General features: G+C 42.2%; 1 protein-coding gene across 1 annotated transcript; it reads left to right on the top strand.

Annotated features, from left to right (window-relative positions):
* The first annotated feature begins 1,229 nt into the window (after nucleotides 1-1,229).
* Nucleotides 1,230-5,026, top strand: KLHL34 (kelch like family member 34). The gene has a single exon (XM_010725696.3). It carries the CDS (start codon nucleotides 1,970-1,972, stop codon nucleotides 3,752-3,754), a length of 1,785 nt encoding a protein of 594 aa, XP_010723998.1. The 5' UTR covers nucleotides 1,230-1,969; the 3' UTR covers nucleotides 3,755-5,026.
* The last annotated feature ends 6,875 nt before the right edge of the window (nucleotides 5,027-11,901 follow it).

The following is an 11,901-nucleotide window of genomic DNA, read 5'->3' on the forward strand; positions in this document are numbered from 1 at the left end:
GTGCCCTACCATCAGCTGGCACCTGAACACCTTTGTGCAGGATTTGCATTGCACCTGTGATGCAAAACCAATTTGGTCAGCTCTGTGTTGCACCTGGTGAATGACTGCTAAATGGGTAGCAAAGGCACCCGGCCTATGCTATGTGCAAACCAGGTAAAGCTGCAAAATGAAGCTTGGCCTCAGCTACGTAGCTTTGGTAGCAACATCTGAAAGTATTCAGAGTGATGCTGACAGGGATGCAGGCAAACCCATTGAGAAAGAGAGAAAGCGTCCCTTTCCTGCATCATATCTAGTGTCTACACATGTCATTCTGCTACCAGGGAGGATGATTTTATTAACATCATCCTGATTAATGGTCTCTAATGCAATGATGGAAAGTGGGTTCAAGCAGGAGATACATGTACAGAAGTGCGCAGCAATGAAGAATGACATTTTTGGAATCCTCCCCCACATACAGAGCAGAGCATGAGCAGGTATCAGCCTCTTGCCAAGACAGCTTGTGTTCCCTAGAGGAGCAGCGTGGTATACATGGTCTGTGCTGGGATTCAGTTAGATCCCAAACACCCCTTGATTACACCTCTTGATAAACTTCACTAAAACACATAAATAAATATTTTAACAAGTGCAGTAAAAAGACTTTACCTTTGGCTTCAGCAGTAAGTGAAATTTATCAGTCCTGTGGGATCCTCCTCTACCTCAAGTCTGCTGGCAGCAAAATGCTGGCATTCACCTACCCTGTCACTTTGCAAATCCTGAGGGCATTCGACCTGGAAAGAAAAGTGTCAGAGGGAGATTCCTGCACACCTCCACCAGAGATACAAACAAACAGAAAACGAAAGGAAAGCTGTAAGAAATCAGCATGTATAACCTGTCCAGAGCTACTATTCCTGGTAGAAATTAGATCCTGGAAGGCCCAAGTGAAAATCAGAGATAATCCCTGTACGTGCTTTTAATTGGGACAAGCTGAAAATGAGAAAGCCCTTGCATGGGCTCTGCTCCCAGCCAGTACCCAGCCCTCCAGCCACTCCGGCAGAAGCAGGGCTCTATTTTGGCCCCAGCGTGCAGATCCATTGCCCTTGTGCTTCCCTTCTGGGTGCCCGGGGCCAGCTGTTGGGCCGTGGGCCTCCTGAGGGCTGCAGCCCTCCCCAGGTCCAGCCCATGGCAGTTGGATCCTGGCGGGGGAGGGGGGCGGGCACCCACAGCTATTCTGGTAGCTGTGAGCCTTGCCTGAGTCATGTGAGCCGCGGGGCCCAGATATGCACTGGGTTGGATTGGCCCAGTGACCAACCGAGATATTTTGGTTGTCTCAGCGCCTCCCAGGCAGAGATTTATTGTCTTAGGAAACCTTCACGAAGTAATCCCCGGGTGCTGACCTGATCTTCAGCTGAGAGAGTGTGAAAAGAGGACAGAAAGGGGCTGCTGTCCCAGGTGCGGTGTGGTCTGAACTTATCGGAGTCTGAAACATACTCAAGAGAGGATAAAACATCTGCTTCTGCCTCAAGCCATGTGCTGGCAGGCAGAGAGGATCTATTACTTGAGTTGCCTGAGGAGCAAAGAAGGCCGAGTTCGACGGCTGAGCAGACACAAAGTGCCACTTGTTGGGATTGTCATCTAGCTCCCTCATCTGTCACCTGATGGCCAGTCAGGCAAGTGCTCAGCACAGCCATGGACCATTCATTCATCTCTACACAAGCAACGGAGGCGAGAAAAGTAAGCATCTTATTACAGCTGTTATGACAATCAGCAGTTTTTTCTATAAAGGAATGCATTGAATTCGCTACAAATCTATTAATTCTTTCCCTATGCCAGGCGAGAGACTGTGGTTTTTTTTTGGTTGGGCTTTTCTCTAGCAGCTGGAGGTCCGGTGGGCATTCATACAAATGGCTGTTGATTAAGGCATCTGTTTCACTGTCTAACTGCATTTTTACTTTAGTAACTTAGTCAAGCAGAAAGCATTGCATTACCTACAATGAGCTACTTCCTGTCCTACTGCAAAGCGCACTGCACCACGGTGCTCTCCCATTACCAGACCCTGAGATCAGAGGGCTTTCTATGTGATATTTTGCTGAAAGTGAAGGAAAATGAATTTCCTGCACACAAGTCTTTGTTGGCATGCTCCAGTGACTATTTCCGAGCCATGTTCAAAAGTTACACACAGGAGTCTAAAGCCAGTGTGATTCAGCTGCAGGTTGTCTCACCCACTGGTCTCCAGCACGTCCTGGATTTCATTTACACTTCCTTGCTGCCTCTTTCCTTTGAAAGCCTGGAGGAGACTTTGGAAGCTGCGAGCTACTTGCAAGTGACTGATGCCATTGGCTTGTGCAATCAGTACTTGGTTAACAACCTCTCCTTGGAGAACTGCTGCTTCTCTGCCAATGTTGCCAGGAGGTTCTACCTGCCAGCCGCCCTAGCTGCAGCAGAAAAATACATTGTCAACAATCTCTGGAAGCTGCTGGACTTGGATTTGGCAGGATTGCTTGAGCTGAATTTCAGGACTCTGCTAGCAGTGGTAGAATCACCAGATCTCCCTATGGTGAAGGAAACTAGGCTGTTGGATCTTCTGCTGCTGTGGCTGAAGCAGGATAAATCCAGGTTGATTCATGGAAGCAGCCTTTTGGAGCACATAAGATATGGTCTCATCCCGGTAGAAGACCTGAGGAGAATTTACACGCAGTCAGAAGTGCCCCTCACTGCAAGTATCAAATGCCTGATCATTAAAGCAATAAACTACCATACATTGGTTTTCAGACAGCCAATCCTGCAGGATAAGTCCACCACACTGAGGAACCAGAAAACTCGGATCATTCTTCTAGGAGGAGGGACAGTAAGTGAGGGTCTCATCACTGAAGTGGTGGCTTTTGATGTTTACAACCATAAATGGAAAGCTCTCACACAGGTGTGTGATGGGGTGCAGAACCACAGTGTGTGTGTGGTGGGGAACTTCCTCTACGTTTTGGGGGGAGAAGTAGAAGGTGACACTCCAAGTGACTCGAACGACAAGATCTTATCAGTTACAAACAAGGTGCATCGCTACGATCCAAGGTTTAACACATGGACCCAAATAACGGGCATGTTGGAAAAGAGATGCCAATTTTCTTGTTGTGTCTTAGGCAACGATATTTTTGCCATTGGTGGACGGGGTGAGAATGGGTGTCTGCATTCATCTGTGGAAGTCTACAACATCAGTAGAGACAGATGGACGAAGGCCGGGGAATTGCCATGCAAGATACATGGTCATGCCAGTGCCACTTGCAAAAATACTATATACATCTCAGGTGGCAAATATGCAGAACCGGCCAGCACAAGCAAGGACTTATATTCTCTGAGCTCGCTTGAAGGGCAATGGATGAAACAAGCCCCCATGAGCATTGCTCGGTTTGGGCATCAAATGGCGACAATCAGAGAAGCCATATTCACATTTTTGGGTTTATATGAACCATTCTCTGAAATAGAAAGATATGACCCTGATCAAAACCAATGGACTCGTTTGAGGCCACTGATCTATGACCGATTTTGCTATGGTCTGGTGGTAGTAGAGGAAACAGCTCTTCTCATTGGGGGAAAGAAATGGCAAGACTCGCGGGAAGTCCCCACACAAGACGTGGTTGGCTACGACATTGACAATGATAGCTGGGAGGAGATTTGCAAAGCCCCCCTGCCCTGGTGTGGGCTGCAGTGTGCGGTGCTGCAGCTGTCAGAGATGGACGAGGAACAGGGCAGCGACACCTTGAAAAAGAAGCTGCCAAACTGCTGAGCCAAGGCATCGTGGAATGACAGCCTGGGAGATGAGCCAGTGGGACAACTCTGGAGAAGAAGAAAATTGTGATGGCACTGGATGTAAAAGAGTTGAGGTTCTGCGGTGATAAGCAACACACTGAGTGGAAACAGGCAAGGAAGACTGGCTGCAACCTGGGAAAAGGTGCAGCAATTTGTAGATCTGAAAGCCAACCTCACTGGGGAAAGATGTAGCAAGTAGCACATGTGGAGGAAAGGAGCTAGAATCATAATCCTTGACTTTTTTTGAAGAGTAATACCTAGATAGCAATTAAGAGTTGTTGAAAGTCAGATTTGTTCTGAGGTTAAAAAATATAATCCATTTTTTCTGTTTTCTTAATCAGAGGTAATTTTCCCAGTTGGTAAGTGCTATAGAATTGCTATGGTATGGCTAAGCAAAGTGAAAGTGAGATGTATAAAGACGAGAAAATTGATGGCTGTAAGAACTAATAAGAGTAATGCCAAGGAAAGGTATTATTTTAATATGCTACATACTAGGCAGGAGTGCCTTAGCTAAACAGCATGAAATTACTGGACAGAAAGTGTGGATTTTTAAAAATGTAGCCGCAATTGTGGCCATGTGCTAAAACAATGCTTGTTTCATAGAAGCCATTTCTCTCTGAGCAGCCTTTGTTGTAGTATGCCTTTCAGATGATTATTTTGTATTATTCTGAAGAAACACTATTGGTACAGTACATTTCTCATATATCCAAGCCTTGTGTTAGTTTAGATGGCCAGAGCTGAATTGATGTACGTACCGCAAGACCCTATGACACGTGTTTCAGGAGTTGCTGTACCTAATGCCCTGATACTTACCTCAACAGCATACATCGCTTTATCATACCTGATCATAATGGTAAAATTGTTCATTACCGAACATGAGAGAACCCAGCAAACAGGTTTACTTTCACCAAAGAGTGCAAAGGAAAGGAACACAACAGAACGCTTTCAGCAGGCTTCATTCTGAGTCTGCCTACAGCCTATAAACCAACTGGCAATGTTTCTACTTCTTTTTGTCCGTGCTGGCTGAGTTTGCAGACACTGCCCAATTGCCAAAGATCTTGAAGGCACGCTGATCTGCAAAATGTGGGTAAAGTGGTCAGTTGCCACTGTTTTTGTACACAGTAAACTCAAACTCAAATTAGAGATGTTCATTTAAAAGCTAAATTTATTGTACTTCATTTTACAGTGTTCCCTTCCTAGGTTGAGAGTTAATACAATAAAAATATATATAGAAGAACATTTAATAGTCTTAAAAGAAGGCAGCACAATGGATAGGACACATGTTCTTTGTCACTAGACTAGCTTAAAAAACTGCAATGTTTAATTTTCACCTTTAAAGCAATCAAGCTGACTTTACTAATGTAAAGTGCAGGCAGAATAGCTGTTGCATAGCAACAGATCTAAATCTTCTGAACTGCCTTGGTTTTGACAAGGAATCAACTACACAATATGCATATACATCCATCAGATATAAAGAGGTTTTATATGAATGTATTTACTTTTGGTCCAGTAAAACAGTAGCAAGAGAATCTAAATGCTTGGAACAATAGCACAACCCATTTCAAGTCAAGCATTTTTTAAGAGAAATATACAAAAACCTCACAAATTTAATATACAAGTCAGTACATGCAGTAAATAAATGTTCAGTTTATACAAACAATATTCTTCTAAATGGTACAAATATTACACTGCATCCAGAATTCTATACAAATGTCATTAATATATGATCCATATTGACTCGAATATATAGGATTGCTGAAAATGGGCTACGGAAAGGCCACTCTTCTGTACAATTGTGCAAAATCTGCAAAACATTTGCAATCTGAATGCAATAGAGTAACGAGGAAGAAAGAGAGAAAAATAAAGGAATAAATGCAAATAAACTAACAAGAAAGAATGAAAGAGAACAAATAAATAAATCTGACTGTTCTTTCCTTCATCTCGTCATGGGTACAACTGCCAGGAAATACCAGAGCTCATGAAGTTTGAAGTACATTCACTGAGCTGTACAGGCAATAAGCAAAGGTTGGCTAAACGTACAACTCACGGTAGAAAGAATAAAAGAGGCTGTGCCCTCTTGCATGAGCATTACTAAGTTATGTCTCAAGTGCTAATTTATGCAGCAAAACACTGAAAAGCAGCACAAATGCTTTGTCATGCTCTGATCACTTTTTGAGAACAAGACCATAAAGAGTAAATAGATGATATTTTACCTCTCGCTTCCCTATTCCAGACAGGTGCCTAAATCTAAGGAGATATTTCTGCTTATATTCACTGTGCACTCTGCAGCACATCTCAACTCTCAGGGAAGTTTAAAACCCTTCTGTTGGCTTGTGAACTCGGCAGAAACCAGAGACATTCAGAGGCAGAGTAGAGACTTTCCGAGCTCTCAGTTTTCTCAGATTCTGTGCTTAGCTCTGTTCCTATCATACTTTTCCCCCAAGTACAATATGGCCAAATTTCACTCCTTTTCTATTGTGGGAATTTTCAAAGCCTCTCAGGTTGGGAGCATTTTGTTGGGAACCTTTTCCACTGCTGCTTTTCTGGGCAATAGAAATGCAGTTATCAAGGATTTTCAAAGTCTACTTTTTCTCTTTTGCAAAATCTGATCCCTTCAGTATGAAAGCAGCATAAATGACAGTTCCACGACTAATTTTTGTTTAAAAAATTGAATCAACCAAATGTGCTTTAAGTAGAGACAAGTAACACATAATTTTGTCTTAATTAGAATACAGACCAGTATCTCTTTGCACTGATGGCAAACCTTAGCAACAGGCTTTAAAAAAGTACAAGGAAATAAAACCTAAATGTTTAATACTTAAATTCACATTAGTCATTATTGTGGGCTGATTTTAGCCCTTTTGTGTTCAACAAAATGGAAACACAGTCACTGCATTATACTTTTTCCCTGTTATGTAAGAAAACTCCTAGAGTTTCTCATTAAATATAATTTTTCTTTTATTCCCCTGCCACTAAAATAGTACCTGCACTCCAAAAATGCAATACAATACCGGAATTACATAATAAAAAATATCATTGTAAAAGTAACCTTCAATAACAAAACCTTTAGCCTGTGGAACTTCCTCTGTAAAGGCCACAGTCTTCCAAAAACATTTTTAAATACTTCTATCTAATAGTTAAAGATCATGTTCTTTTTACAGAAAGTAAACACAAGTGGAGCATTGGTAGTGTATAAAACACACAAATCCTCATTAAAGACATGGTATCATTGACCACTGAAGGTGTACATCACACGGCTGAGTGACATTAAAAGATAATTTTCTAGAAGTTCCATGTATTGATATAAAACCTAATTTATGCACATATGTAAAGGCCTGAAGTGTAGCAAATGGAGTAGAAGAAGACCCCTTATACATGTGTTTCAATGTAGGAGTGAGTGTGTGCTAAGGAAGCTAGAAGTGCGTCGACCTCAGATGAGCCATTAACAGAGCCCCTCTGGGTGCTGTTGTGACAGATGTCCAAAAAGATGTCAAGGTATATTTGTTTCCATTCTTGAAAGTCTCTAGACGTCAAGCCTGGGTTATCCAGAACCTTGTCTATAATGGCTACTTCTCCTTCCCTGGCCTGTGGGAGAAGAAAGACAAGTAGGGTCAGTGAGAGCAATGAGCAAACAGGACAGGTAGGGTGGGAGCAAGGATGCCACAGAGGTCTGGGAAACAGGGCAGCCAACCAACTGCTGTGATACCACTCACACGTGGCAGCCTCTTCCCCTGATGTCACTCATCACCCTGCAGGACCGGACACTCCTCACCTTGTCCCACGCCCTCAGCAATGTTCCCTACTCCCCTCTCATCCCTCTTTCAGCTCCTGCAAAAAACAAGCCCTGCGCTGTTTACTACTAGCTGCTTTAATTTTCAGGATCAGTTTCATGCTGCCAAGCGCCATCTGTTTGCTCTTCTTGATCAGCATGAGAAATACCGCGTTTGTGCGTGGGTTGCAGACAGATGGCCTCCTGCCCGCCAGCAGAGCTAAGCCTTTTTTACAGGGCCTGTCATGGGGGCACCTGAGCAAATGCCTGTGGTAGGAGCCTTCAGCTTGGTAATGTCCTCACCGTGCTGTGAGGTGGCTGGCTGCTACCTCCTCCTACCACAGTGGTGGCAAGCAGAATGCAGGAACAGGTAAAATCTAACACAGCTGTTGGCGCCTCCCCCACTCGTCACGGAGGCAAGGGATGTGGCTGTATCCTAATTACTGGCTGGTGATTAGTTTATTGAGAGATGACAAGCAGCCAGCACGGGTCAGAGCAAGCCTCAGATACACACACAGCTGCTCACTGTTTTTATTAGCGGTGGAAGATGGATGCACCAGTCTTGAGCCTGAAAGAACAAGTAACAGGCAAGCTCCAGCACTTCGCCTCCACGAAGGCATGGTCTGGTCACCAGCAACTTCTCCTCTATCCTCCGTGCCAGATGGATTTCGTAGACCTCATTTCTAACAGACAAATGCCATGTTTATACCACAAATGTGATGAACCCGTCTAGGGAGCATGTTTAGGGAAGCGTTCAGCAGTGTCAGCTTTGGTGGAATAGTTATCAGAAGGGTCAGAGATGTCACCAACAAGTAGTATGTTTAAAGGTATTTTTCATTCTTTACAATCAGTAGCTAATTAATGCTATATGCTAGAATTCTCAATTTCAGGAACAATCATACAGCTGAGGCTAACCAGAGGAAGAGGAAGAGAACCTTTGGAACCTCTCAGTCACCATATATTTACATGAACAACCATAATGTGCTTCTTGCACATTGTGATCTGTACACATAACCCAGCACTTCCAGTCAGGTGGCTCATACTTGTTGAGGAGAATGGTTCTGTGGCTAAGTCAGGACATAGAGAGCAGAAGTGTCTTTCCATTGCTGATGGAACAGGTAGCCTATGGGTGGTAAGAGCTAGAACCAATTTAGAGGGCTGTACAGATTACTAATCATTTGAATGAATTAAAGGAGAGTTCAGAACACCAAATCCAATGGGAAGTGCAAGTGAACGTATTGAGGAAGGAGAACTCAATGGCATTGATAAAAAGGGGAAACGATTAGCTAGCAGCAGTAGCTCCTGATATACACTACTACCAGTACAATAGTAGAGGTGAGCTAGGATGGAGCTAAAAACAATTAATGAGTTACCGTGATGCCACTGCAAAACAGGCACACGCCACATTGCTCTGTTGCCATATGCAAGAAACAGCAATAATCTGTCTTTGATACTTGCTGGCATTGCACTGTCAATTATTTATGTCATTCTGGTCCAAACAAGATTGGTGACTACTTCAGAAAATATGTCTCATGGAAAGAGAATAAACAAATTATGTTTGCTTGGTCTAAAAGAAAGAAGATACAGAGAAGCATGAAAACAGGCATCTGCTGGGTTAAAGGGATAAGCTGTTTTTGGAAGACCCTGGAGGGAGGAAACAATTCCATTTTAGAAAACCATTGGCAAAATGTAACTCAGGTATCAATAAATGCTAACAAGAAAGGCAATTAAGCATAGTGATAAGCTGCTGATATGGAACAGCAGCAAGGCTGTGTAATTCCTGCAAGTATCAAGAAATGTGTTATTTTTTATATTTCAGATCAGCAACTCTTACGTACTGTTAGTATGAGTGATTCTACCAAGGTGCAAAAGTGTAGATTCTGTGTGAACCTCCTGCCTGCTCTGCATATCTGAGATGGCTATGATTTTGCTTCAGTTTCTCATGTAAAAATTACATGGAAAGCCTGTGCATCCTGACTTTTTCTATCAGTCTACAATCTAGCAAAGACTCACACACCCTGGTTCTTTTGGTTGCCTTCATTGAGATGATACAGTGCAAAAAGGTAAGCATAGGAAAGATTTTCTTCAGGGCTGGAGTCTCACAGCATGAAAATAATATTGCTTAAATGCTTCTCTAGGTGATGGAAAACTAAATTAATTAATGCTGATAAAACTCTCTTTGATAAAAGCTGTTACAAAATCTACTGTACAATTATCTAGTGACTTAAAATGTAGTAATTTAATACAGTTAACAGAGACCCTGGGGAAATCCAGCATATTGTTTGCTGAAATCTCTAACAGTACAGATTTGAAACTGCTGTAACAAATAAAGAATCTGACAGGGAGTTCAAATTAGCTGCACTGCACTTACAATAATGATAAAAATCTTCAAATCCATCATTACCACAATCTATTTATTTAATCAATCCTACTGATTAAACACAATGATCCTACCAGTCTATGCAGAAACCGAGCACACAGTTCATTTCCAGACAAACTCAGTAATCAGGAAATAATAAAATGTTTTAAGAGGTACCACTTCATTCCGAAAGGCTGTCTGTGCTCCATTTTAGACTTTAGCAATTCTGGAGTAAATGCATTTTTATAAATGAAAGTTTTCAGGGATTAAAAAGGTGGTTAAGGTCTCCTCTGTTAATTTTATGTAAAATGATGTCATACTAGCTAGAGGAGGAGCTGAGATTTACCTGGGCACAAATTAAAACAATCTCCTCCCTTTGACTTCTCTTCCAAGGCACAATTTCTTCTGCTTCAAGAACAGTGGTTACATATATCTTCCATGCACGTTTCACAAACCACATTCAACCTGAGCTCCATTCACACACAATTAATGTCTGAATACAATACTGTCAGATCCAACCCTAGGGCAGGATTTTCCTCCCTGTAGTCTCACCTTTAAAGTGCTTTTCAGAATTCGCAGCTGGTGCAGTTTTTCATTGACTACTGGATCGCTACATCTCTTTATAAAAGATTTCCTATACTCCAGCTTAGTGGAAATCCGGTGGTCTCCTAAAGGAGAAAGGCTGGCCTGCTCCAGGGCTCTGTACAAATCTTGCAAGGAATCTGCAGCTATTTCTTCTGTGGTTTCAACTGTAATGAGAAAAAGAGGAAGGAAAAAAAAAAAAGAAAAAAAAACAGAGAAAAGAACAGTGGATCATTAATACAGTTATATGATAGTCTACTCAAACCTTTTGCAAAATGTTTAACTGGTATAACCAGATCATAAGGAAAATAGTTCAAACCTGCTAGGCTTCTTGAAAAAAGTGCTGCTTCTCCTTCACTAACTATTGCCTCCAAGAGAAAGGCATTTAAGAATATAAAGTCTTGACCTACACAGAAAGAAGCAACAGTGCAAGGTGCAGTAATCTTGCAGTGCCATACTGTCAAAAAATCCCATATCTAGTATTGCATTTAAATATGTTGGTAATTCAGTAGTAACAACAAAAGGAAGCACTGAAGTGTCTTAGTGAAGAAGGTGATCAGGGACCTGATCTTAGTCTGAGATTATGATGTTAGTGGTGCCCTTGGATGATGCTGATGACAGTGCTGTTGGGATCAGATGTAATTTTCCTTCCTATAAAAGTCCTTTTTGGCATGTGCTTTTGATACTTAAGAGTGTTTTTCAATAGTCAACGATTCTGTTGCTGTTGATATTACCTGGAGGTTTTAACAGAAGATTACAGGCTGGATATCTGAGCATGCTGCCCAGCAGTGCAGCAAGTTGCATTATAGGTTTCTTAATGCTTGTTCTGACTAGTACTAAGAGCATTTTAAAGGAAAACATAATTTTTCTTCTTTAGAAACAAATTCAAATAAAAGTTGGGGATGAAATGTTACTCTAAGCTTTTGAAATACTTAATCTGCCAAGCATCAAAACATTTCAATTTCTCATACACCATTTCCTCCCTAAGACACTTATGACTGTGTAGAAACTTGGAAAGTGCCCGTGAAGTGCCATGATGAGCGGAGTGATGATCATGGGAAGCCAAGGCAGCCCTGGGAGATCAGCTCTGTCCCTGCTCCGACTCACACACCAACATCCCATATACACAACAGCTGTCCATTGCTGCAGACACATACATGCCTACCAGCGGTGACTTGAGACAACCTCCCTTTCAAGTCCATAACATGCAAGCACAGCAACTACTCACCACTCAGGCTCAAGCAAGAACTTTAGGAACCAAGATCTCCACATTCCATCACAAAAAGTATTTGCAATCATATAGATCTTTATACAGACAAATAATTTTGTAGCCAGCAATTAATCTCGATACATTCCCCATCTGTTTATTCATTTGCCCCTTTCTTGGGTGGGAGGATGTTTTTAAAGCTTTTTT

This window comes from Meleagris gallopavo, chromosome 1 (genome assembly GCF_000146605.3).
Source record: "Meleagris gallopavo isolate NT-WF06-2002-E0010 breed Aviagen turkey brand Nicholas breeding stock chromosome 1, Turkey_5.1, whole genome shotgun sequence".
Lineage (NCBI taxonomy): Eukaryota > Metazoa > Chordata > Aves > Galliformes > Phasianidae > Meleagris > Meleagris gallopavo.

Excerpts from the sequence above, each read along its gene's own strand:
- KLHL34 (XM_010725696.3), top strand. The coding sequence starts at position 1,970 with ATGAGCTACTTCCTGTCCTACTGCAAAGCGCACTGCACCACGGTGCTC.